The 26,808-nt window shown below is 51.8% G+C and overlaps 2 protein-coding genes across 6 annotated transcripts in view; one reads left to right on the top strand and one right to left on the bottom strand.

The window, feature by feature from the left end:
* CYB561D2 (cytochrome b561 family member D2) overlaps positions 1-26,808 on the bottom strand; it is a 532,125-nt gene that overhangs the window by 396,436 nt on the left and 108,881 nt on the right. The gene's annotated exons all lie outside the window — the stretch shown is intronic.
* The window catches only part of CACNA2D2 (calcium voltage-gated channel auxiliary subunit alpha2delta 2), a 638,569-nt gene that overhangs the window by 549,380 nt on the left and 62,381 nt on the right, over positions 1-26,808 (top strand). For all 3 annotated transcript variants that reach the window (XM_075072870.1, XM_075072869.1, XM_075072871.1), the window contains exons 13-16: positions 5,966-6,044; positions 9,966-10,015; positions 24,696-24,785; positions 25,336-25,407. In XM_075072870.1, the coding sequence (XP_074928971.1) occupies positions 5,966-6,044; positions 9,966-10,015; positions 24,696-24,785; positions 25,336-25,407 (291 nt within the window). The remainder of the gene's footprint in view (positions 1-5,965; positions 6,045-9,965; positions 10,016-24,695; positions 24,786-25,335; positions 25,408-26,808) is intronic.

Below are 26,808 nucleotides of genomic sequence, written 5' to 3'. Positions count from 1 at the left end.
GGGCTGGGTAAGGAGGGCTGTGCCTCCCCAAACAGCCTGGTCCCAGCCCCCTGACTGCCCCCCTCAGAATCCCCAACCCCTATCCACAGCCCCGTGCCCTGACAATCCTCCTGAGACTCTCACCCCCATCCAACTGCCCTCTGCTCCTCGTCCCCTGACCACCCCCTCCTGGGATCCCCTGCCCCTAACTGCCCCCCTGGATCCCATGCCCTTATCCAACACCTCCTGCTCCCTGTCCTTGACTCCCCTCCTGACCTCTATCCACATCCCACCCCCTGACAGGTCTCCCGGGCCTCCCACTCACAACCCTCTCTATTCCCCATCCCCTGACCGCCCCCCGCCAGAACCTCCACTCCATCCAACTGCCCCATCCTCCCTGACTGCCCTCAAGGACCCTCTGCTCCCTTACCCCCTGCTCCCTGTCCCCTTACCAGCAGCAGGAACTGGCAGCCGCAACACTGGGCCAGAGCCAGCGACACTCCCCATGCTGCCCAGCGGGAGAGGCAGGCAGCGGGATGGCTGCGGGGGATGGGGGCCAGTGGGGTAGAGGCCGGGAGGAGCTCAGGGGCCGGGCAGGACGGTTCCGCAGGCTGTAGTTTGCCCACATCTGATTTAAAAGCTGATATTAAATGTCCATTTTCAGTGTATTCTGCAGTTTCCAGACGAGTGTGAGTCTCTCTCTCTCTCTCCATCTGGGCCCCAAGAGGGTTGATCAGAGCGGCTGAGGGAGAGCCTATATCCTGCCCTAGTTAAGGTTTACATACCTACAGACTCTCACTCTCTTTGGGTCTGCAATGAAGGGTCCAGTGAGATAACAGACAGGCTGATAAGGCAAAAGCATCCCCTTGGGTGGATTCAAGATGTGTGTGAATTGTGTTAGCAGGGCTGGGGGCAGGGAAACCTCCTCCTGGCTTTTAAGAGCAGATCCTGCAATACAGACTTACACCTTCTCTCTCTCTCCAACGCTCACTGTGAGCACAGTGGCTAACAAGTTGCTGTTCCACTGCCTGGAGAAAAGGGTCCCATCATGGAGTATTGGACACATGTGGCCTTGGATCCATTTTTGTAAGGAATAACCTAAGGTTTGCAGCTAACGATCCACTGAGCTGTACTGATCCACTCTACTGTGACAGGCACATGCTGCTTCCTGTTAAGCATTCTGGGTAATGTAATCTATCAGAAACAGCAAGGAGTCTGGTGGCACCTTAAAGACTAGCAGACTTATTTGGGCATAAGCTTTCGTGGGTGAAAAAACATCTACAAAAGCTTATGCCCAAATAAATCTGTTAGTCTTTAAGGTGACACCAGACTCCTCATTGTTTTTATGGATACAGACTAACACAGCTACCTGTCTGATACTTGGTAGTCTATCAGGCCTTTCTTGTACTAAGAAGTGTTGTATTTAGAGCTACCACTAGAGGGCACGCTAAACAATATAGCCCAGAGCCCTGCCCAGGTGGCGGTCCCATGCAGCCCGGCTGATTGTAGTGGGGTTGCATAGGAGATAGGCGAAGGCAGGATTTGATGCTGTGTGCACGTATTGCTACGTTACACATGTGTAAGGTAAACCTGGGTTAAAGGGTGCTGGTCTGGCAGGTGGGGACTGTCATGGTCCCAGCAGATTCCTGCTGAGCAGTGATCATTTCCACTGAGGTGGGAGTGGGAAAAGCAGCCTTTGGATTCAAGCTTGCTGGAGACCAAAAGTCAGCCCTGTGCAGTGGAAGTTTGGTGTCGTATGTGAAATGAGGGCTCTATTCTCAGCCCGCTGCGAGTATCCATAACACAAAAGCCACTACCACCCCAGCATTAGTCAGGTTACAGTCTCAAGTGAGAGGCTAAAGGTCATGGTGACGGAGGGCCAGTCTAGACTTGGAATTTGTCCAGATTCCAGCCACCAGAGCAGACCCCTAATATGTGCAAGGGGAGCCGTGATTTGCACTGGGATCTGAAAACAGGGTGTGATCCATTGATGCAAATTGCAGTGAACCCCATCTGGCTGCAGCTGCACAGGTGGTGGGACCAGGGCAAGCCTGCAGGATAGCCAAGGCCTGAGCTTTCTTTCAAGTTGGGGCCCTCCAGAGGCACAACGGAGAGGAAGCTTGCACGGCCACTACCTTGTGCTGTCCCTTGTGTCTGTGCACAAGGGCTGAGTCCCCAGGGGCACTGAGCCAAATGTGGAGCTGCTGCAGCCCAGCTCTGAGCTCAGGGGAGTCTTGTGAGCTACAGAGAGATCTGGCCTTTCCATCCTCTTCAGAGGAAAGAGGATGGACAAAAGGTTGGAGGTGCAAGGGATGGACCCGCCAGTGAATGGGTCGTGCCTGCATAGCACCAGACAGGGATCTAATGCACAGAGCCTCATGCCAGGGGCAGAAGAGCAGGCAAAGACATACTCGGGAAATGCAATGGGGTTTCTCCCTGGGAACGACGTGCTTTGAATGAACCAGCGAGGTGGGCAGAGATGGTATCATCCATCTGGCTCCCTCCGTCCCTTCCTGGGGCTGCCCGTCACAAGTAGCAGAGTGAGCAGGTGAGAAGCTCTGCGAGGGGGCTGGGAGTGAGTCTCTGGAGCTGCCTGGCACTGTACCAGCTCATTACAAGGAAAGGGGAAACAGCCACCGGCTTTATCACCTGATTCCACCTCATTTGATGGGAGCTATTACATCTGCTCTTCCAGCCTGCCTGCTCCTGCACTGAGCCACTGCCCCTGTAATGGGGCAGCTCACGTGCCAGGGCTGTTTTATTACCTATGCTGAAGCGCCAGGGAAGGAAATGGGCAGAGCTCCTTGCCCAGGCTGTTGGCACACAGAGGGAGGTGTCACAGGAGAGCTGGGCTGGGAGGAAAGGGAATGGGAACCCCTCGGAGTCTCCCGGTCCCATCAGCAGGAAGTGCTCTCAGGGGGCTGCTGGACCGTGGGAGAGGAGTCCCCAGGAGGCTGGAGGGTTTTGCCCAGATGGCTCTTTTTCCTGCTAGTTTATTGGCAGCAGGTCACTGCGCTGTGACCGCCATCCATCCCCCCCAGTAACTTGGCAAAGGGGAGCGGGGAGTCCTCTCCAGCCCAGACCATGCAGTGGGAGTGGAACTGCTCCACATTCATTAGTCCAGCCTCCATGGGCCGAGCATCCTTTCAATTGCTGGGGAGGACTGGAGGGTCAGCCAAGCAGCAAGCCCTCCAGCCCGACCCAACCCCTTGTCAGCCCTGCTCCCTCAGAGCTAGGCCACACGGGGTGAATGGGAGAGAAGCACAGAAATGTAGAGCTGGAGGAAGTCCAAGGTCAGCCTAGACTAGCTCTGACAGTGTTTGTCCAACCTAGTCTTAAAACTCTCCAGAAACAGGGATTTTTCCACAACCCCCTTGGAGGCCTGTTCCAGAGCTGAACTATCTTGAGAGGTAGACAGTCTTTCCTAACATCAAACCTAAATCGCCGTTGCTGCAGATTAAGCCCATTACTTCTTGTCCTACTGTCAGTGGGTGGGGGCAACAATTAGTCGCTGTCTTCTTTGTAACAGCACTTAACATATTTGAAGACTGTTATCAGGTGTGTGTGTCCCCCGCCCCCCATCTTCTTATCTCAAGACTAAATACCCCATTTTTTTAGTCTTTCCTCACAGATCAGGTTTTCTAAACCTTTGATCATTTTTGCTTCTCTTCTCTGGAGTCTCTCCAGTTTGTCCACATCTTTCCCAAGTGTGACACCCAGAACTGGACCCAGCACTTCAGCTGGAGCCTCAACCATGCCAGACAGAGCAGAACAATGACCTCCTGTGTCTTACATGCGACACTTTTGTTAATATAGCATAGAATGATACTACCTTTTTTGCAACTGCGTCACACTGTTGACTCGTATTCCATTTGATCCACTCTAACCTCCAGATCCTTTTAGGCAGCACGGCCACCTAGCCAGTTAGTCCCCATTTTGTAGTTGTGCATTTGATTATTTTTTCTTCCTAAGGGCTTGGCTACACTTGAAACTCCAAAGCGCTGCTGCAGGAGCGCTCCCACGGCAGCGCTTTGAAGTGTGAGTGCGGTCGTGGCGCCAGCGCTGGGAGAGAACTCTCCCAGTGCTGCACGTACTCCACCTCCTCGAAGGGATTAGTTTACAGCGCTGGGAGCCGCGCTTCCAGCACTGGGGCACTGTTTACACTGGGGCTTTACAGCGCTGTAACTTGCTGTGCTCAGGGGGATGTTTTTTCACACCCCTGAGCAAGAAAGTTGCAGCACTGTAAAGCGCCAGTGTAGCCAAGGCCTGAGTGCTGTATGTTGCACTTGTCTTTACTGAATTTCGTCTTATTGATTTCAGACCAATTCTTCAATTTGTCAAGGTTGTTTTAAATTCTAATCCTGTCCTCCAAAATGCTGCCAACCAATCCCAGCTTGGTGTCCCCTGCATATTTTGTAAGCACACTCTCCACTCCAAGTCATTAATGAAAATATTAAATTGTAACATATCTGAGACCAACCCCTGCAGGACCCCACTAAATACATCCTCCTAGTCTGACAGCAAATCATGGATAACTACACTTTGAGTACCGTCTTTCAGCCAGTTTTGCACCCACTTTATAGTAATTTAATCTAGACAGAGAGAGAGTGTTGCATGCTGGGAGCAATAGTCTACAGCTGCTGCTTGGCTCAAAGAGCTGTCTAGATCAGGTGGAAGTCAAACATTTTCCTACCCCCACCCGTGCATTTACTGTAAAAGCAAGAGTAATAAGTGTCTCAGTACTAACAATGCTAAGCTGATTCGATCGGGGTGCTTTGAGAGATTGACAGAAAATACTGGACCTTACAGACTAAGGGTCTATGGGGAGCGAGATTTTCTTCGCTTTAGATTGTAATAACATTTTCAAAGCTGAGCAACCCAGCTGAGCAAAGCAACGCTTAACTGACTGACTGACTGAGAGTCAACGGGACTCAGGCTCCTAAATAAGTTAGACATAGCAACATGGAGCAGAACAGTACCTAAATACCTTCCCCAGGCTGGCCCTAAGTCCAAGGTGCACACAGGGAGTGAACCAGGCCACAGATAGGATCAGCGGGAGACCCATCAGTGAAATGGTGGGCAGGCATCAGAGGCAGCATGGTCTAGTGGAGAGGGGCACAAGCCTGAGCCTCGGGAGATCTTGGCACTTTTCCCAGCTCAATCACTGCCTGGATGTGCTATTGGGCAAGTCACTTCACTTCTCTGGCTCATTGTCCCTGTCTCGTCTTTTTCAGTTGTATGTGACCGTCTCTCGCTGTGTTTGTACAGGGAGGCCTGATCTCAAGTGGGGGCCTTAGGAGAAGAAGAATAATTTGGGAGCTTCTGTCTCCCAGTCCCATGCTCCGTCCGCTAGACCACACTGCTGTGCTCATCGATTCCTAGAGTTTGAGGGCAGACGGGGCCATCGGATCATCCAGTCTGGCCTCCCGCAAGCCAGAGAACCGCACCAGTTGCCCCTGTGCCAAGCCTGCTAACCTGGTTTGGCTAACACCAAGGCAGCCAAGCCTGGATTTGAAGACACCATTTGATGAAGGGGGGGTAGCGATAGCTCAGTGTTTTGAGCATTGGCCTGCTTAAATCCTGGGTTGTGAGTTCAATGCTTGAGGGGGCCATTTGGGGATTGGTCCTGCTGTGAGCAGGGGGTTGGACTAGATGACCTCCTAAGGTCCCTTCCAACCCTGATATTCTATGTTTTCACTGCTTCCCTTGGACCTTGTTCCAGTGCTTGGTCGCCCTCGCTGTGAAACATTTGTGCCTTGTTTCTAGTTTCAGTTTGTCTGGCTTCAGCTTGCAGCCCTGGGCTCCTGCACTGCAGTGCCCCAAGCCCAGCCAGGCCAGCTAGCTCAATGAGGGCCTTCAGCCTGAGCTGGTACATACCCCAGCTCTTGTGGCGTTGCACTCTGGTGTGAGACATTCCAGCGCGTGGTGCAGTTAGCAGATCCCGTTTTTCTGTCCCCCATTACTAACCTGCCTCCCGTTCCGCCAGGTGCGAGTGTTCACCTTCTCAGTGGGGCAGCACAACTATGACGTGACCCCCCTGCAGTGGATGGCTTGTGCCAACAAAGGTAAGTAGGATGGCGCTGGGGGGGAATAGCCAGCACACCATGAATAGTGGGGCAAATAGGGGAGGGAGGCAGCTCCTACCGGCCGGGCTCTGAACAGGATGGGCAGGGCACTGTTGTGGGGAAGCTCACCCCGCTTGATGATTGCATGGCACTGCCCACTGCAAACAGATGTAACCTCCGAGGAACAGGGCTGTGGCTTTGCTGCTACGTTGTTTAACTGGAGGGTCCGGCTGATGTCTTGCCCCTCGTGCTCTGGCACTTTGGGGTACAGGGCCCAGTGAGGAGCCAGGGTGCCAGGCCCGGCACTCTGTGGCTCACTCTGTGCAATTCACAAGATGCTCCAAATAGAGTAGGGGAGCTGTTTGTGGGGGTCACTGCCATGAGTGCAGAATGGGAGCATGGAGCAGATTATGGGGAGGGCCTCACCCTGTAGCAGAGCTGCCCAGGAGTGGGGTTGAGGGGGTGGGGTTCCATGAGCAAAGGAGCCAACTAGGCCCTGAGGAGCAGTGAGCCTCTCCTCGGGAGCTGACTCAGGACCAGGGATAGGCTGGGGCAGTTAGTCCCCCACTCCCCACACACTGCTTGGAGAGGCCTGGCACAGGGCTCTGCCCACTCGGCCTGGCACAGCCCTCTCCCCTCCTGCCATCAGCCCAATACTTCTTTCCCCGCCTGACGAATGTATCTGCCAGTCCCAAGCCCTCTCCTATGGCCTGCTCTGTGGGGGAGCCATGAGGAGCCTTTGCTCTACCCCCCTGCACTCACACCTCCACTCCCTGAGCCTGTTGTGTGTCCCTTCCCCAGGCTTCTTCAGCAGCCTCCTGGCTCCGGCCTCTGCCAAGGATACTCCCTCTCCACCTCTCCATTCCCGCGAGTCTCTCTCCCTCCTCTCTGCCTGCTGCCTCCCGTCTCTGCCTCTTCCCTAGCCCACACTGCTTTTGGCTCTCCTTCATCCCTGACCAGGGGTTAATGTTTCTTTAACCTGTAAAGGGTTAACAAAGGGAACCAAACACCTGACCAGAGGACCAATCAGGAAACTGGATTTTTCAGTGCTCAGGGAGGGAATGTTTGGGTCTGTGTCTTTTGTCTGTCTCTCAGCTATGAGAGGGATCTTTCTATCTTCAAGCTTCTAATCTTCAGTTTCCAAGTTGTGAGTACAAAGGTAGAAAAGACAGTAAGCTTTTATTGTTTTTTTTGTATTTACATGTGTGTAGTTTGCTGGAATGTTTAAATTGTATCTTTTTGAATAGGCTGTTTATTATATTTTTCTTTTAGTAATTGACCCTGTATTGTCCACCTGATACAGAGACTATGTTTATGTGTTTTTTCTTCTTTCATAAAGCTTTCTTTTAAGACCTGTTTGAGTTTCTCTGGGTAGGCAAGGAAACGAAGGAAGGGAATTTCTTGTGTTAGATCTACGGAGGGTGAGATCTGAACAGCCTCAGGGGAAGAAGGGGGGGGGGGAGAGATACTTATCTCTCGGGTTGTGTTTCAAGGACTTGAAGCTGATCTTCTAGGGGAAGCCTGGAGGGGGTAAAGAGGGACAGGGGGACGGTTTATTCCTTTGTTGTAAGATCAGGCATCTGAGTCTTGGGGGTCCCCCAGGGAACGTTTTGGGGAGACCCGAGGGAGTCAGGCCCTGGAAATTCCTGGCTGGTGGGAGCGATATCAGATCTAAGATGGTAATTAAGCTTAGAGGGTTCATGCTAGCTTCTCAGTTTATGAACGCTAAGGTTCAAATCTGGAGTAGGAAGCTAAAACACTCCCGCTTACCTGGCTGTATCAGTCGCGGGCACCCATCAACCCCTGGGCTAGCATTAATTCAGCTATCCTCTCAGTGCCCTCTCCCCTCCCAGCACGTCTGGGAATTCATGCACCACGTGCCTACAGTGTCTGTTCCTCACCCCTCTTAGCCCCACGTGAGTCTCAGTTACCACGTTGCAGCCCCACAGCAGGTAATGCTCATTATGGCTTATCGGCCCCCATCCACGCCTCACTTGTGGGAACACGGGGCGCCCAGCAGTTACAGCAATAGACTCTTGGGGTGAGGTCTCAGTTCTGCATCTCACTCAGCATGTGGGTGCTAAGGTTTTGGAAAGTGACCCGTGATTTTGGGAGCCTGAGACCCCCTGATTTTTCAGTGGATGCAGAGAACCCGCTCTCTGCAAATTGGTCTCTTTCAGGGGATTCATGCTGGGCCTCAGCACCGTGGGGTGCACATGTCTTGCTGTCTTGGCTGCTGGAGGGTTACTAGGGAAAGCTGCCTGCCTGCTTAGCTGGGCTAATGATTGGCCTCATAGCTGGGCTGTGGAAATAAGAGAGCTGTGGAGTGGATGGGAGGGGTGGCTGCCAGAGAGGCCGAGGAGCAGGAGCCTTCAACCAGAGACTGGTGAGATGCTACCCAAGAAACTGGATCCTCTCAAAGAGCAGAGCCCAGGGTGATTCTGATGGGTTCAGACAGAGTCTCTGGGTTCCCGTGCGAAACCCACCAAAGGGTTTTACTAAGGGCTTGAAGCAGCAAGCCATGCTTTGAAGAGACCCGCACTGTACACCCCGAACCAAGGGTGACTGGCCTCCTGATCCATGGGACTCAAACGCTCTGTGAGGGATTAGAACCACTAGTGAGCTGGCAAGAAGGCCAAGGCTATAGCAAAAAATCAACAGGCAGGCTAGATAGTGATCGCTCCAGCAATGGAGGGGAGATTGAGGCAGGATTACGGTGTCACTTGGTTTTGCCACAAGGAGATCAAAAGTGACCACTGACAGGCTCCCCAAATCACTGGTCTGTTTTGAAGCTGATTGATGCCTTGCTGTTATCTAATGTGGGGGAGGGGCACTTTACAAACTGCCTCCTGAATTCCTAGGGTTTTGGGTGGCATGCTCTGTAGACTGACAGCATTGGTGCTAGCTGCAGCAGAGCCTGGGAGAGTGGCTCGGCTCAGGTTCCTCCACATGGGCCTGATCCTACAGCTCATTCTGGACCTGCATCACCCATGCTGTTCCAGGCCTGCTCTCTCCCTCCCCTCCAACTCTGCCCATGCCCTTCAATCCCAACCCAAAGCCCTCTGCTATCATAGAATATCAGGGTTGGAAGGGACCTGAGGAGGTCATCTAGACCAACCCCCTGCTCAAAGCAGGAGCAATCCCCAGACAGATTTTTGCCCCAGATCCCTAAATGGCTCCCTCAAGGATTGAGCTCACAACCCTGGGTTTAGCAGGCCAGTGCTCAAACCACTGAGCTATACCTCCCCCCATGCCCACAGCCCTGCCGGTGCCTCTTAATCCTAATCCACAGCTCCTCCGCCCCCCCACTGTCCCAGACCTGGGCTCCCACCCATAAATTCTGCCCATGCCCATCACGCCTAACCCACAACTAGGGTGACCAGACTGCAGATGTGAAAAATCGGGATGAGGGGGTAATAGGAGCCTATATAAGAAAAAGACCCAAAAATCTGGACTGTCCCTATAAAATCGGAACATCTGGTCACCCTACCAACAGCCCTCTGCTCTGCCAGCCCTGAGCTCCACCCACCCCAGCTTTGTGCATGCCCTTTGCTCCTTCCCTGTAGGTTTCAATCTTTGTTCTGGCCCTTACAGCTCCTTTCAGTCTCATTTCTCCACAGCCCCATCTGTTTGTTTGCCTGCAGAATCCTGCCCTGGTTTCAATCCAAAGAGAGCGACTGGGGATCCTGCTCCCCACTCCATTGCTGACTCCTTCCCCCCACCCAGGGCCCATTGTCTCTAGGGCCCGGGGCTCTAGCTCAGGGATCCCTGAAGGTGGTACCCGTGGGACTTTGGGATCATATCCTCAGTGACTCTGAGGCTGTGAGGAGGGAGGGCACTGGGGAAAGGGCGAATGCGGAGGTACCAGGCTGTGCACAATGGGCATGTTTCTACAGCTCCCTGCTTTGTTTTTCTGCATAGGTTACTACTTCGAAATTCCCTCCATTGGGGCCATCCGAATCAACACACAGGTAAGGAGCCGCCCTGGGCCCCCAGCACACATACACTCAGAGGGAAGGTCAAATGATCCCTCTAGTCTGACCTCCTGCATGACACAAGCTAGAGAACAAGCTCCTGGGGTTCTTGCATCGGATCTAGTGGCTTGGGCTCTGAGAGAGACGCCTAGTGCTGGGGTAGGACTCCAGCTGATGGAGGAGAAGCCAATCCAAAGCGGGAGTTAATCGCCCTCATTCTTACACATAGGCACCTCTTTCCAGGTTGTCCTTAGCTGGCTTCATCTCCCAGCCACTGGATTGTCTGCCAGCGAGCCCGGTAATGTTGCCCCTGGACGGGGCTGGCTGGGCCTGCACTAGATTTTTCTCCCCTGGAATCCCCCACTGCTGCCCCAGTACCAGTGCTGCCCCAGAGTAAGAGCCCTGACGCACACCGGCGGCCAACATTGTTGCTGCCCTGCTAGCTAGCATGGCACCGAGCACAGGGGTAGAATACTGCTGGCGCCTCCTCTACCCCACAGCTGCCAGCATGCCAGCTGCAGTGGTGGTAGATCAAGCGGGGAATGCTAGTGCAGACACAGCCTTTGCAGGTGAAGGTTTTACCCCGTTCCTGCAGCGGAGCTCGAACATGTCTCTGGCACACGGGCAGCATCGCCTCAGAAGTGTGGGGACAGATGTGCCAGTGCTGGCAGGGGCCCAGGGACTTCCCTCTCCCCAGGACTGGGGCCAAAGGGAGTCAAATCAAAGGGCCAGAGCTGGCTCTGATCCGAGCGGACTTCACCGGGAGAAATGTCTCCTCTCTCACCTCATGCCCCAAAAACAGCGGATCCATCACTGATGATTTTTAAATCCAGATTGACTGTGTTTTGTAGAACCTCTCATCTACCCCTTGGACTCTGGACTGGTACAATAGGAATTATTCTGGGGACGTTCTCTGGGCGAGGTTATCTAGTCTGATCTCCTGTGTGACCACAGTGCCCCCTTCTGGCCATGGGAACTATGAAATCTGCAAACTGCAAACCCTGCCTGGCCCTTCCACCCTGTTCTGCAGATGCCTCTCAGTCCACACCTGCAGCCCACTCGCCCTGTTGTCCCAGCCTTGAATCTTTCCCAGGGCCAAACCCCCAAGCACCCTGAATTACTGAGTACATAATGCAGGCAGATATCTATGGGGTGCCCAGCTGGGGCCCCCAGACCCATTTCAGCATGACCTGAGTCCATGTTGGGAAAGGAGGGCAGAAACCAGGTACCCGTCACAGGGCCTGATGAGCCGCATTATTGAAATGAATGGCCCACTTCTTGGATCTTGTTTTCCCTTCCCTCCTTAAGTGGCTAGTTATTAAACTTCGTACTTTAATCCACATGGAGCGGAGCGAGCGGCGCCAGCTGATCTGTCAGGCTGTTCACGGTGACAGATGGCAACTGAGAGCTGGGGACAAGTTATTAGCTCCAGGCAAATGGGGCTGGCGGGCTGGGCTAGTGGCCTTCCGTTCACAGCTCGGCCAGGCCTTCCAGCCAGACAATTGCAAAACAACGCGGCAAAAGAGGGAGGGGGAAAATGAATGGGAGAGTGAGCGAGCTTCAGCTGGTTGCACAAGGTTGTCCATGGGACCCTGGGGGCTGGCCTGTCCCCTTGCCTCGCTGAATGGCTGGGGATGTTCTGCTTTTCCCCTGGTTCTCTTCTCATCTGTGGGCAGGGCCGGCTCCAGGGTTTTTGCCACCCCAAGCAGGAAAAGAAAAAAAAAAAAAAAAGCCGTGATCGCAGTCTGCGAGAGCTCTACCACCGCTTCACTCTTCAGCGGCAATTCGGTGGCGGGTCTTTCGCTCCGAGAGGGACCCGCTGCCAAATTACCGCCAAAGAGCCCAACGTGCCGCCCCCTCCGTTGGCCGCCTGAAGCACCTGCTTGCTGGGCTGGTGCTTGGAGCCAGCCCTGCCTGTGGGGGCATTTCTCTGCTCCCTTTGCCTTTCCTTGGTTTCTCTGCAGCTGACGTGTTGGATTCTCAAAGGAAACCAGCAAGAATTGGGAGCAAATAAAGTCCTGGTGTCCTCACCCCTTGCCCCCATGCTGGAATAGGGTTTGAGTGTTGTGTTGTCCCCTCCACCATCCCATCCTGGGATAGGGTCCTGGTGCCATGTGCTCCCCACACCCTGATCCTATGACTCTGGGGTAGGATGTAGGTATGGTCCATCCTGTGGAAATGGAGAATGAGACAGATGGGGAGCCCTGTATGGGTACGGAGCAGTCCAGTAGGGGATGGGTGCTGTGAGCAGAGCAGGGGGTTATGCTCAGGAAATGTTGCATGGCACTGTCGTGGTCCTAAGTGACACGTGGTCAGTTTGAAAATCATGGGCCATATCCTGAGCTGGTGCTGCCGAGGACCTGGCCCGAGTAAAGGTGCAATCTATAAAATTTTTCTCTCGAGTAGCATTGCCAACTCTCTTTCTGTGTTTGGCACTGGTGCAGCCACTGCTGGAATCCGATGTCCAGTTCTGGGTCCCACCATCCAAGGAGGATGTTGATACAGTGGAGTGGGTTCAGAGAAGAGCCATAGGAATGAGTAAAGGACGAGAGAATCTGCCTTATAGCGATAGACTCATAGGGTATATCTGCCCTGCCACTGGCATGAGCTTCCCAGCCTGGGTAGAAAGACTCCAGCCCCGCTAGTGCATAAAAATAGCAGTGTGGATGTTACAGCTTGGGAGCTCCAGCCCACCTGACCCTCTAGCCTTGAGAGCCCCAGGTGCAGCCCAAGCCAACACACCTACACTGCTGTCTTTAGCACACTACCGTGAGCCCTACCAAGGCGGGTCTGTCTGCATGGAGGAAGGCTGCAGGGTCCACATACCCAAGGAGCTCAACCTATTTAGCTTAACAAATTGAAGATTAAGGAGCAACTTGATCACAGTCTGTAAGTACCTTCCTGAGGAACAACTATTTGCTGATGGGCTCTTCAGGCTAGCAGACAAAGGTCTAACACAGTCCAGTGGCTGAAAGATGAAGCTGACCAAATTCAGACTGGCAATAAGGCGTAAATTGTTAACAGTGAGAGTAATTGATCATTGGAATGATTTTCCAAGCATCATGCTGGATTCTCCGTCACTAGCAACTTTTAAATCAAGATTTGGATTTGTTTTTTTTAAAGTTTGCACTAATTCGAAAGGAATTATTGTGGGGCAAGGCTCTGGCCTGTGCCATGCAGGAGGCCACTGTAGATGATCACAGCGCTCCCTTCTGGCCTTGGAATCTGTGGATTACAAGCCTTACAGACTTGATGTTTTCCTTCACCTCCTAGCTCCTGGAGTCAGGTGATTTTATGAGAATCTCAGCTTGAAAACACAGCCCCTAATAGCTCAGAAACAAGAAAACAACTAAAAAGACCAACCAGCAATGCAGAGCTACAATGCATTCATTTCTCAGAGGCATCCGTTCTCTGCATTTAACGTCTCGGCTGCAGAGCAGTAATTGTATCCCTTTGAAATTAAGTGTAAAACACGATCAGAACCACACTAACACAAAGCGCACCGCTGTCTTGAATCTGAGCTCAGACGGCCTTGGAGTCTGTTGCCTTTCTCCTGAAATGTCAATCTCCATCCATGTAATGGCTCTGAGAGGGGTTGCTCGGGTGGGATAATGTAGCCATTTGTGTCCCCCGTTCTTAGTGCCTGGGGTGAGGCAGAGTAGATTGGTTGGAACAGAGGGTAGTAAACTGAAGCTGCGGTGCTAGTGACAGACGTCACATTACTGGGCTCATTGGCATCTGCTGCTCCCCACATTCAACAAGCTAAATCACCAGCATTTTCGTTTGGACATGCTCTGGACTACTGTTTGTCTGATCCGACCACGGGCCTGATCCTACAGTCGTCCCTCGGGCAAACCTTCCCATTGGAACTGAGAGTTTTGATGAGAATGTGATGAGCCAGGCACCATTTTGCTGGGCAACCAGTCCTGTCCTCCAGCGTCATCTGCGGTTATCGTCTCCCTCACTACACCTCCGCGACCCATCGCGCAGTGGGACTGCACCCACTCCAGTGGTGGCTGGGCCAGAGAGAGGCTGCTGAGCTGAACATGGCTCTGGGTCAGATCTTTGCACTCCAGCCATTGAGGCTCCTGCTTTTAAGATCCAGAGGCCATTGATTCAATTCCTGCTCCCACCCCGGGGTGCAGAGTAACATGAACATCATATGCAACTGGCGTTCACACAGCCAAGACATTTCTCAGGGCTCTGCCAGCACAGTTCGGAAAATTGCTGAGCTGGTGCCTGAGCCATTCTCATTCTCATCCTCATCCCCATCCCGGCCAACCCCTGGTGCTCCTGGCCATCCAGAGCCATTCAGCAGAGACTCCTCCACAATCACTTGGAAGGGCTTGGCCAACACCTCGCCATGCTGAGTCCTTGCATATGGTGAACAGCTGGACTTCCCCATCACATCCATCTCCCCTGATGACATTCCCACTGGACTCTGATGGGGTCACTGCCAGGTTCTTGACCCAGTGATCACTTGGAATTGGGGATGGGGCTGCATCTTGCAGCCCTGCAGTTTGCCAGAAGGCCCCTCATACATGGTGCAGCTGTAGGTTTTCTTAGGGGGCCCATAGGGCAGTGTAAACAGGTTGGGAGGCCAGGGGTGGATGTTCTGGAAGAAGTGGCTCCTTGTCCCTACCTCTTTTCTGTAGTGCTGCTCACAGAAGAGTTTGGTGGTTTGTCCCATATCCCTCAGCCTGGCCTTGAGGAAAATGAGGGAGTCCCAGATGTGGCTGGGCGCATAGGAAGGAGAGGGTGTGATGGGCCCAAGGCCTGCAGTAGAGCTAGCTATTGAACCGTACGCTTCCACAGTGCCGCATCGCATCGGGGGCCCGTGGTGATGTCATGCCACTTCCTAATGCTGCCTCCCAGGGCAAGGACGCACCCCGTGATGCAGAGTCACTGTGCAAAGGTGTGCTGACAAGCATAAAAGGGAGGCAGCCTGAGGGGGCAGAGAGAGACCCCTGAGCCCTCGGTGCTGCCTGGGACCCTCCCTTTCTCTGGCACAGCCCCCCAGCACTCCTCAGAGTGTTTGGCCTGCAGTGAACGTTTCCGACTCAGACTGGAACATGGGAATATCCCTCCCAGCCCCGCCAGCCCTCCAGCTGTGTGACCCAGTGCATGGCACACCCAGAGCAGCTGGCCAGCGGAGACTCGCTGCCAGCCGGCAGTTTATGGGGCTGCGCCAGGGCCCAGTATGGCCCGGACACCACAGCGGAGGGGGTGTCTCTTGTGTGGCCTTGCTTTGCGCTGGAATTTGCCATTTGCTTTGAATTCTTTCCGTGTGGCTGATGGCGCTTGCTTCCCTCTTCTCCATTCTTTGCCTCCGCTTCCTCCTGCTGCTTCCTTCGCCAGCCAGCGATCATCTCCACCCTTCAATCCCATTTCGACAGGATACTCACAGCTGCCTGTCCAGCCAGATCCCTCCTCCCAGTCCCCCATGGCTGTGCTAGCGGGGAAAGGCACGGGGCAAAGCGTCTCACAGGGTATCTGTGGCAGAGCTGAGAACCTTTCTCACTATGTATCTTCACTGCAAGCACAGGCTGGGATTGCCGCTCATGTTGATGGACCTGAGCTAGCCTGAATCTTGCTTTGCTTGGGTTCTGGAGCACTGAAACCATGGCAACACAGGCACCATCGTGGGCTGCACGAGCCTGCCTGGAACCCTGTGGAATCACTCGGGCTTCTGCACCGCAGCTTGCTTGGTACATCTACACGAGCTGCAGGGAAGACATGCCCTTAGCACTCTTGTTTCCAACTGGTTGGCACGGGTGCGGATCTGCGTGCTCATGGAGAGTGGGGTGTACCCACAGCGGTAAGGCACCAGAGGTCGGTTTCTTTCAGAATTCGCCTCCAATGCTCTAATTTTAAACAACTCCGCAGGGTTGCCGCCGGATAGCTGTGCCATTGCTGTCCTGTGGGGACTCAGGTCTGCTCAGAGCAGGGCTCAATGACCCGGTGCTGCAGCTGAGTGGAGAGACAGTGGTCAGAGCGCTGGCAGGAGACCAGAGTTCGGTTCCCTGCTCTGTCTCATGCAACACTGAGCTTCCGATTGGGGATACCAGCCCTGCCCTGCTGAATAGGGGTGGGATAAATAGATTAAAGAGTGTCAGGCGCCCAGATATGACAGGGGCCATATAAGCAGCTTAGACAGATAGTTCTCCCACTTGGGTAAACAGTGAGCGAGGATACAGCTTTAATGCCATCCCTGGTGTTCTCCTAGGGGCTATGCTTTCTCTTTCTGGCTGCATGGCTCTCTCCTGCCCCATGCCTTCTCCTTGCTTCTCTCTCTTGTCATCCAGAAAGAATACAGCCCGCTCAGGGCCCAGGCTCCAGCCTGCTGCTCTCTCCATGGCAACCTACAGGGAGGGGTTAATCGATTTGGGGAGAAGGGAGGGCTGATTGGCAAGCACTGCCCCCTAATGCACTTGGGCAGGTGGCCGAGAGCACAGAGCCTCCAGTCTGTCCCCATTCGTTCCCCCTACTCTGGCACCCAGGGAGACCCTGGTTTAGAAAGGATTTAGAAAGGATTAGGTGGTTCGCATCACTCCTGGTGCTCCCCTCAACACCCTCCTTCCGCTGTGGTCTGCAGCGCTGGTGGGGCTCAGCTGCTTAAATCCTTACCGAGCCTGTAGGACAAAAAACTACTTTCTCATGGGAGCCACCTCGCGCCTGGGTGTGCTCTCTGTCACAGCAGTATAGAGCAGGAGTGCTGCCATGGGGGTAGTACAGGGTGAGTGAATGAGAGGGGAGGTGGGCACTGGTATCTCACTCTTTCCATTAGCACATTTCAAAGTGCTTTACAAAAGGAGGGCAGTGCCATGATCTTCATTTTACAGATGGGGAAACTGAGGCACAGAATGAGGCTGTGAGTTGCCCAAGCTAGGAACAGCACTCAGATCTCCTAAATGCCAACCCAGTGCTCTATCCTCTAGCCCACACTGCTTCCCAGAAGTAGGGGCGGGAGACTTCCCCCACAAACATTCCCCATGCTGCATGCTCAGGCCTAGGTGTTCAAAAGGGGCTAGTGATTTGGGGGGCTCAACCTGAGACTCCTCAAAGGGGCCTGGGTGGGGAGCACCCATCGACTGGAAATCCTGCCCCTTTAAGGAGTCTCAGGTTGTGCCCCAAAACTGGCCTTGACCTGTGTGCCTGAGTCAATGCTGAATGCTTGTCTGTGCTGCTGTCAATGTCCGGCGTTGCACTGGTGGGGGGATGGGTTTGTTTGGATGGTTCTCTGCCGGCCGGGGGCAGAAGGAAGGACCCTGCAATGACACAGAGCCTGTGCATGCCCAGAGAAAGGCGGGTGTCATGGTGACAGTAGAAGAGACAGAGAAAGAATTGTCCAGTGCCAGTCCCTCCCCCATCCGCCCCCATGTGCGCAGTCCAGCTCCAAGGGGATTTCTTTGCCTTCAGCTCAACAGCATCATTTGAAGGCAGTGTCATCTAGTGGTTAAAGCGGGACTGCAGGACTCTGAGGTCCCATTCCTGGCTCTGCCCTTGACTCTGTGTACCTTGGGCATGTCGTCGCCTCTCTCTCTTTCCCCATCTGTACAGTGGGAGCAGTCGCAAGGCTTCACTGATGAGTGTAACCTTGGGTGGGAAAGCCCTTGTGGAGCACCCAGTTTTTGGGTCTGTCACAGGGCATCTGAGTGGAGATGGGCCCCAAGTTTAAGTCTCCTTCCCAGGTGGAGAGAATAACAGTCATGTGGTGTGATAAATGAAGGGGGTGGGGGGTTAGCTATAAAGTCCCTCTTGGTGGCTGTTCTCTGCTTGCTTTACCTATAAAGCGTTAACTGAGCCCCCCAGGTAAAGGAAAGGGAGTGGGCACCTGACCAAAAGAGCGAATGGGAAGGCTAGAATTTTTAAAAAATGAGGAAAAACTTCCCCTTTGTCTCTGGTCGTTCTCTTGTGGCTGAAGAGACAGGGGCAGCAGGAATGCTATGTAAAGTTTGAACTAGGTATGAAAAATTAACTCCCATACCTTTAAGGATTCACTGGGACAGGGAATGTTAAGATAGATGCCATCAGGTTTATTTCTTTATTTTGGCATGTGGATTTCCTCTATGTTAAGCTCAGGTATTTTTGTTTTCTTTTTGTAATGTTAAGCTGGACCCCAAGGAGCCATTCCTAGTGTTTAACGCCTTTTCAGTTGCTCTGTAACATTTAGCAATAGCTGATTTTCCAGATGTTTCCTTTCTTTTTTTAATATTTACCTTTTTTGAAAACCTGATTGGTTTTGTGTCTTAAAAAGTCTGTGCATATGTTTTTCAATTAGCTGGTGACAACAGCTGGGTTTCCCTTTTGTTTGTTTTCTTTCTCAGCTTCCCCAAGGGAAGGGTGGAAAAGCCGAGGGTCCTCAGGGTAAACTTCCCAAGTGAGTTTTTCCAGGATTTGAAAGAGGCAGTTTTCACTGAGTGGCGGCAGCGTTTACCAAGCCAAGATCAGAGAAAAACCATAACCTTGGGAGTTTAATACAAGCCTGGAGTGGCCAGTATTAATTTTTAGAATCCTTGCAGGCCCCTACCTTCTGCACTCATAGTGCCAGAGTGGGGCATCAGCCTTGACACGTGGTTAGTGAGTCTGGTGACCTGATCCAGCCTTGGGGAGGCCTGGAGCGAGTAGGCGTTGCAGGAGGTTGGCAGATGCGGCAGGAAGGAAAGAGGCTTCCAGAGCAGAGGGGCTGTCCCAGCTTGGGACTCTAAAAAGGCAAACAGGTCTTGGAAGGAAGGGGGCTGGGTCCTGTGGGAGAGTAGGGCAGAGGAGACTTTATGTTTGAGTTTATTTTATGGCAGTAAACCAGCCCCCAAGGAGGGGTGTTGTTACTGGACACACATCTCTATGGAGTTACTGAATGAAGGGGAAACTGAGGCAGGGTACTGCAGAGCCACTCCTGGCAGCAAGGGGGAGCTTGGGAGGCAGTCGACCATGTTGCAGGGTTGCTATACCAGGCTTTCAAGGGGAAATACTGGTGTGGCAGTTCTCATCCTGCCGAGCCCCAGACGAGACAAAGACTTAGCCACACCCAGATCAGCCAGGCAGGCTACGGGATTGGGTGGAACCCCCAGCTAAGAGTCCCTCTGGCTGATATTGGCCATTTCCAACAGGAGAGCTAGAATGGAAGTGGACACTGTGGGACTGAGGATGGGACCAGGGCTAAGAAACCGAAAGCAGGAAGGCCCACGTCTCTGCCAGTTCTAGGAATAGCCAGGGATGGAGGGATCCCTCTAGGAAGCAAAGGTGGAGGGATCCCTCTTGAGCTCTGTCACATACTCTGCATAGGAGCAGGGCCTCCGAGATCGGGTTCGGGCCCCGGTGAAAATTTTTTTTCGAGCATGTGACGTTATTGATATAAACTAGGACCATATAGAACATGGTTTGCAACCAAGGTCCTGTAGTGGCACCAAATCTTATGTAAAGGAGGTCATATAAGGTGTCTAAGACCAGGTTATGGGTTACTGGTTATGATTATGCTGTCTGTATGTCTGTATCATTTTGTAGTTGAAGTTATAAGTATTGGCTGTATACTGTCTGTATTTCAAATTGATGCTGTAGTTCTGGGTGACACCCCAGACAAGTTGGTGTTAGCTCTGCTTAGCCTGCTTGATGGCCCATTAAGGACGCATCAGGCTATCACAATTGACCCATTGAGCAGGAGGAGATACGCCTTGTAACTCAGCAGGATGTGCAGGAACTGGCCATGTGAGGCAAACTCCAGTTGCTGTAATTTTCCACAGTAAGAACAAAGAAGTGTTCTTACACGGAAGCCATATAAGGCTGATGCCTCATCTCCATCTTGTCTCCTGGTTCTACCTCTGGAGGGACTTGCTACAAGCTGAAGCTCTACACAAGGACTGATGACCCATCCCAGTGGGGGATGTTCTAAGAACTGAATTTGAACCTGCAGTTGACTCCATATGCTATAAGCTCTGAAGCAAAACGTCCATCACTGTATGTAATTGATTCCATTTAACCAATCCTAGCTCTCATCTCTACCTCTTTCCCTTTATGAATAAATCTTTAGATTTTAGATTCTAGAGGATTGGCAACAGCGTGATTTGTGGGTAAGATCTGATGTGCATATTGACCTGGATCTGGGGCTTGGTCCTTTGGGATCGAGAGAATCTTTTTCTTTTCTTGGGGTGTTGGTTTTCATAACCATTCATCCCCAGGACGAGTGGGACTGGTGGTGATACTGGGAGACTGGAGTGTCTAAGGAAATTTCTTGTGTGATTTGTGGTTAGCCAGTGGGGCGAAACCAAAGTCATTTTTGTCTGGCTGGTTTGGTTTGCCTTAGAGGTGGAAAAACCCCAGCCTTGGGCTGTTACTGTCCTGTTTGAGCAATTGGTCCTGAATTGGCGCTCTCAGTTGGGTCCCACCAGAACCACATCATCACAGTAGTGCTTGGATCCATAGAACCAGGTCAATTAAGCTTTGGGTCAGAACCCCACGCTATCCAAATTTGAAAATTGGGATTGAGAGTTTGGTTGGTTAAAAATCAGTGACCATGAGACAAAAAGAATCAGCAAAAGCAATGAAACTGCAAGCCCTGATGGACAGCCTGCAGTTTGAACATGAGAAAAAACTGGCAAAAATTCGTATGGAAGAGGAGCAAACCTTGGCCCAGCTGGAGAAAGAGGCTGATAAAAGAAAGAAAGAAGCTGCTAAGAGAGAAGAAAAAGCTCGTGAGGGGCGTCTGGAGCTGCTGGCTGCTCAGGAGAAAACTCGACAGATGCAACTGAAGACGGCTAGACTCCAGTTCCAAGTCAAAAAAGCAATGGAAGAACAGTAGAAACTGTATCCTCTTGAAAGTCCAGTTTGTAACAATGTTGGTATGTTGTATAACTCTGAGCAGTTGTCTGGGTGTAACCAAATGTACCCCAACACTGCCACCTTTTATGTAAATGCTGTTACTGTGTGTTCAGTAGAAGGTGCCTCCATAAATTGTGCCAGTGCTATGTATGGGAGTGGTAATGGAAAATTCATGGAGAGTGTAAAAGTCAATGGTAAAAGCTGTTTAGGGCAAACTATGGCATCTAACATCACTCTTGTTAAAGCAGATCTGGTCAAAAAGGAAGATTATTTACCAAATCAGAATGTGAATGTTGTGATCCTCTATGAGTTTACTGTCCGTGTGCCTTTAGCCAGAATCCACCTTGAATGGAATGGGGCTAAGCATGAAGTTATAGCTGGGGTAAGGAAGTTATTGCCTAAAGATCTTTTAATTGGGGAAAATGTTAAAGCTTTGTTCAGTTCGGGTAACCAGTCACAAGACAGGAATGAATTTACACCTGTGTCTATTGTGGGCAATGGTTTGCCTGAGAAGGGTTGCTCCAAAGGTTTGTCTGTGCAAGAAGGCAGTGTGTCTGTGAATGGAGTTTCTGGATGTCTGTCTAATGTCTCAGAAGTGAATCTGGAGTTAGATCAAGAGCAAAAAGATCTCATGGGGGAGGAAAATGTTTCTCAGGAGCAGATTCAAGTAAATGGTCAGGTGGAAGCCCTAACTGAGGAAGGAGAGGGTAGATTTGTGATGGGTGATGGATTGGTGGCTAGTGCAGCTTGTAAAAGTGAACGTGAAATGGGTAACTGTGATTTACTGGAAGTAGCTCAGTGTGGTGAAAAAAGCAGCAGCTTATCTGTTGGGAGTGGCAATGTGCCTGGTAGGGAAAGCTTGGAGGAGCCTAGGCAACCTTGTGAGCTGATGGCTTTATCTGGTCAGCAGTTTGGGAAGGCAGAAATAGTGGAAAATGAGTGTCCGTATCCCTTACCTGTTTCCTGTGTGGAGAAATGTGACAGTGAAGGAAATGTGCCTGTATCTGTCAGGGGTATTGACTTGCCTATGGAGGAAGCTATCTCAGTCTTCAAGCAGTTGTGTGTAAACAGCCCGGTGTGCTGGGACAAGGGAAAGGAAATCCTAAGCTGTGTGTCTGGTGAAGGAGAATGTGTCTCTGGCTCTTCTGTGTCTGTGGAGCAGACAGAAGGTGCCTTTCAGCCTGCGATGGTTGAGGGTGATTCAGTTGTCTCGGAGTTGGTTGTAAATACAGCTAAAGCCCAGGAAGGGAATGGTCCTAAGTTTGTGTCTGCTGGGGAGGATGGCCCTGTAACTAGGGTGCATCCAGTTAGTGTCTTAGCAAAATCCCAGGGACCAGACAATTCTGGTTCTTGTAGTTTGCCAGTTGCTAATGTGTGGTTGGAAAAGGGTGTAGCAATTCTGTCTGCTCAGAGTGACACCCTAGCCAGGGCACAAGGAGAGCAAAAAGGTGATTTAATTGTGTTACCTAATGACAGTTTGACAACTTGTAGCAAGAAGGAAAAGATTCCTGAACTTCTTCATGGCCAAGGGAAGGAGAAGGCTTCTAAACTGTTATCTAGAAAGTCTATAGTTTGCCTGGAAGGGGATTGTGTAGGAATCTGCCTGATGGGCCAGAGGTGTTTCTGGATGTAAGTGAGACCCAGAAAGAGTCTGTGGGGGCTCAGGAAAGTGTTCCTTTAGAGCAAGTCCTAGGTGAAGAGGGTAAGGGCAGAAGTTCTGAGAGGGGTGAATTGCTGCTTAAAGAAGCTCATAGGGAAAGGAACCCTCCTGGTAACCTGTGCAAGCAGTTTACTGTAACTGAAGGGTGTGAAAGTGATTTAATCAAGGAAGTTTCGGTTCCTAACAGCCAGAAATTTTCTGTTGTGAATGGATCCACTGACTTTCCCTTTGAAAGATCCAGTGTGGGTAGCTTTGAAAAGATCTCAGATGGAGTAGAAGCTGTGAAGGAAGTTAAGCAGCCTTATAACCAAGTGGCTGGGTTTGACCAGCTGGTTGGGAAGACAATGGTGTTGGAACAGGAATGTGTCCATGCTGATTCTGTGAGTGAGCAGTCTATGCTTCACGGTCTGAGGACAGATTGGGTTACTGGTGTTTCAAAGCAGAATAGTTTTATGGATAAAGGCTTGACGATGCAGGGGAGAGCAAGCAAACTCTCACTCTCAGACCCTTTGGATTTGTATGGTATCTCTGTAAGACAGAGTCCAGCCTTGGAATTGGTAGCAGCTAAGAAATTAAAAGCTAGTGTTTGTGTTAATGCAAATTACCTGGCTGGCAGGGAGAAGAAAGACTTGCTAATAGCTGTTAGCGCAGAGAGCCCACCTCATCAGCCAGTAAATTCTGTTAGGCAAAAGCAGATTCAATCCAATGTTGTTCAAACTAAGTTTTACCTTGAGTTTGTAAAGAGATTCAATCATGTTATTGAACATGACTTTGATAAACCATTTCTGTTATACACTGGTACGGCCTCTAGCCCAATACTAGCTGTAGTGAGACAGACCCAAGCATGGGGGGCTCTTGGGATGCAGTCAGGGATGTTTGTGTCATCCCTTCCTGCATCAAAATTTGGCGTTGGGGGTGTGAGTTATTGAATATAAACTGGACATAGTAGAACATGGTTTGCAACCAAGGTCCTGTAGTGGCACAAATCTTATGTAAAGGTAGGTATAAGAGTGTCTACGACCAGTGTATGGGTTCTGTTATGATTATGCTGTCTGTATGTCTGTATCATTTGTAGTTGAAGTTATAAAGTATTGGCTGATATACTGTCTGTTTCAAATTGATGCTGTAGTTCGGGTGACACCCAGACAGTTGGTGTTAGCTCTGCTTAGCTGCTTGATGGCCAATTAAGGACCATCAGCTACAACTGACCCATTGAGAGGAGGCAGATACGCCTTGTAACTCAGCAGGATGTGCAGAACTGGCCCATGTGACTGCAAACTCCATGTTGCTGTAATTTTCACCAGTAAGAAAAGAAGTGTTCTTACACTGGAAGAGCCATATAAGGCTGATGCCTCATCTCCATCTTGTCTTCAGTCCTGGTTCCTACCTCTGGAGGACTTTGCTACAAACTGAAGCTCTACACAAGGACTGAATGACCCATCCTAGCGGGGAGTCTCTAGAGACTTGATTGAACCTGCAGTTTACTCCACTGCTACAACCTGAACTAAGACTTTGCCATCCTGTATGTAATTGATTCCATTTACCAATCCTAGCTCTCATCTCTACCTCTTTCCCTTTATGAATAATTTTAGATTTAGATTCTAGAGGATTGGACAGCAGTGATTTGTGGGTAAGATCTGATGTGATATATAACGCCGATCTGGGGCTTGGTCCTTTGGAGATCGAGAGGAATCTTTTTCTTTTCTTGGGGTTGGTTTCATAACCATTCATCTCCAGGACGAGTGGGACTGGTGGGATCTGGGACACTGGAGGTCTAGAAATTTCTTGTTGACTGTGGTTAGCCAGTGGGGTGAAAACAAATCATTTTTGTCTGGCTGGTTTGGTTTGCCTTAGAGGTGGAAAAACCCCAGCCTTGGGCTGTTACTGTCCTGTTTGAGCAATTGGTCCTGAATTGGCACTCTCAGTTCGGTCCTGCCAGAACTGTATCGTCACAGGGCACCACAGCAAAGGTGGACTGGTTAAACAGGGCCGACAAAGCTGGGCCCCAGGCCCCCTTCCGAACCGCCGGGCCCCAGTAGTTTGTACCAGCTTCCCCCACTCTCTTGTCAGCCCTGCATATGAGCCAGCGTTTCTCCTCTCACTGCTCCGAGCAGGGCTGGGGCTGTGTGTGCTCATCTCTGACAGGGGAAGGGGGAATGCCTGTCTCTGTCTCACAGGTGGCCTCTCTCCTTGTGTCTGCAGGAGTACCTGGACGTGCTGGGGAGACCCATGGTCCTGGCAGGGAACAAAGCAAAACAGGTTCAATGGACCAATGTCTATCAGGATGCTCTGGTAAGCAAGACACAAGCGAGCCCTTTCCCCATCGCACCCACCTGTCCTTTCCCTCCCCCAGCTGCTTTCTCAGTGCTGCTCCATGGACGTTTAGCTTCAGTTTCCAATAAGCAGGAGGTTATGATAATGCTTTAGGCTCCTCAGTCAAAGAGCTGGGAGCTGCTAGCCCCTGGCAGGGACCTGGTGGTCCTGTGGCATGTGGACAGAACTGGAATTTACCCCCCACAAGACTCAGAACTGTCAGGGTAGATTTACAGTCGCTCTCCTGGTGCCAAAAGGAAACCACATGGCAACCCCCCTTGAGAACTTCACGGTGGGAAGTGTGTCAAGCCAGACTCAGGTAGTGGATCCTCATCAGCACAGTGGACCCCAGGGCTCAGTACTACAGCTCACCTACTCCGTTCTGTGGTGTCTGCCCCCAGCCCAGATTTCCCCAGCCATGCAATGGGCCCAGGCCAGCAGTGGCACGGAGCCTGCGAAGGAGCTGTCAGACCAGAGCAAACGTGTCTGAGAGCTTGCTTGACTGGTTCCATTTCCTTTCTACGTCCAGGGCCTGGGGTTGGTGGTGACCGGCACCCTGCCAGTGTTTAACCTCACGGAGGATGGCGGCAGCAACAGGAAGGTATGAAACGTTACCATTCTCTCTCCCGCTCCAGGGGCTCGTGAACCCCTGTAAACTAAGAGAAACTGCAGGGGTGTCAGTGGGGTCACACTGGAGCCAAGCCAGTGGGAGTAGAGAATCGAGTTGTGTGTGTGTGTGATGGGGAGAGAGACAAAACACAACCCAGCGTTACTGTGCATAGTGTGTGTCAATTCAAACTGCATCTCAAACAGGGACAGGGGGACCAGGAGCCAGTGGGAGTGGAGGAAGAGTTCATCTTCCAATGAGACTAGGAAGTGGAGGCATACAGGGAGGCTGGCCTTATGCTGAGGCCCTTGTACCCGCAGGTGAGAGATGGCATGGAGAGAGGCGGAGAGCATAGGAACAAAAGGAGCAGGAGATTGGGGCATTTGGGGCCAGCTGAGGTGAGTCCCTGCTGGGTTTTGAAGAGGAAGGGACAGCTCAGAGCTCGATCACAAATGAATCTGGCCAGAAAACTAGCGGGAGAGATAGGCACATGCTGGACTCGGTACCTCGTTTCCTCTGGCTGTTTTCTGTTCCCTGCCCATCTTCTCGTACTGGAGACAATCGCTGGAGTCATTGGCTGGGCAGGGAGGGACAAGCTGTGCATGGATTCTCTCAGACATGCCACCTTTTGCTGCAAGCTCAGCCTTTCTCCCAAGCTAAGCAGACTTGGGGTGGGTCAGTATTGGGATGGGAGACATCACATAACAACAGTCGGTGCTGCAGGAGGTGGTGGTGAGTAAGGCTATGATTTTGTCATGGATATTTTTAGTAAAAGTCAGTGACAGGTCATGGGCAATAAACAAAAAATCATGGAAGCTGTGACCTATCACTGACTTTTACTAAAAACATCCCTGACAAAATGGGGAGAGAGAAGGGTCCAGCATCCTGCCTCCCACCCCCCGCAGCAGCTGGGAGCTGCAGGGACCCCATTGCCTAGTGGCTGGGAGGGGTTCCCCACCACCTGCAATGTCTGGGAGCTGCAGGGGAACCCCTGCCAGAGCCCCTAAGCAGCTCTAGGGTCCCTCTGCCACTGGTGGCTTGGAGCTGTGGGGGGATCCCTGCCAGTGCAGCAGCTGGGCAGCTCAGCGGTTGCCACCAACAGCAGCAGCCAGCTAGTTGCGAGGGGTCCTGTCAGAGGGTCCCCTGTCGCCCGCGGAGGCTGGGCTGTTGCAGGGTCCCCTACTGCCGGCAGCAACTGGTCAGCTGCGGGGTCCCCAATGTCACGAAGGTCGCTGGAAGTCATGGATTCTGTGACTTCTGCGACCTTCATGACATAATCTTAGCCTTAGTGATGTCAAAGTTAGACTCAGGACTCACAGTTTGTCAGACCACTCTGTTTTATTAGCACAGCGCTCTGCTAATACACCCAGATAATATGAGCAGCCATGCAAGGCC

This window comes from Chelonoidis abingdonii, chromosome 16 (genome assembly GCF_003597395.2).
Source record: "Chelonoidis abingdonii isolate Lonesome George chromosome 16, CheloAbing_2.0, whole genome shotgun sequence".
NCBI classification, from domain to species: domain Eukaryota; kingdom Metazoa; phylum Chordata; order Testudines; family Testudinidae; genus Chelonoidis; species Chelonoidis abingdonii.
Note: the sequence above shows the minus strand (reverse complement) of the source record. Positions and strands in the feature narration are given on the sequence as shown.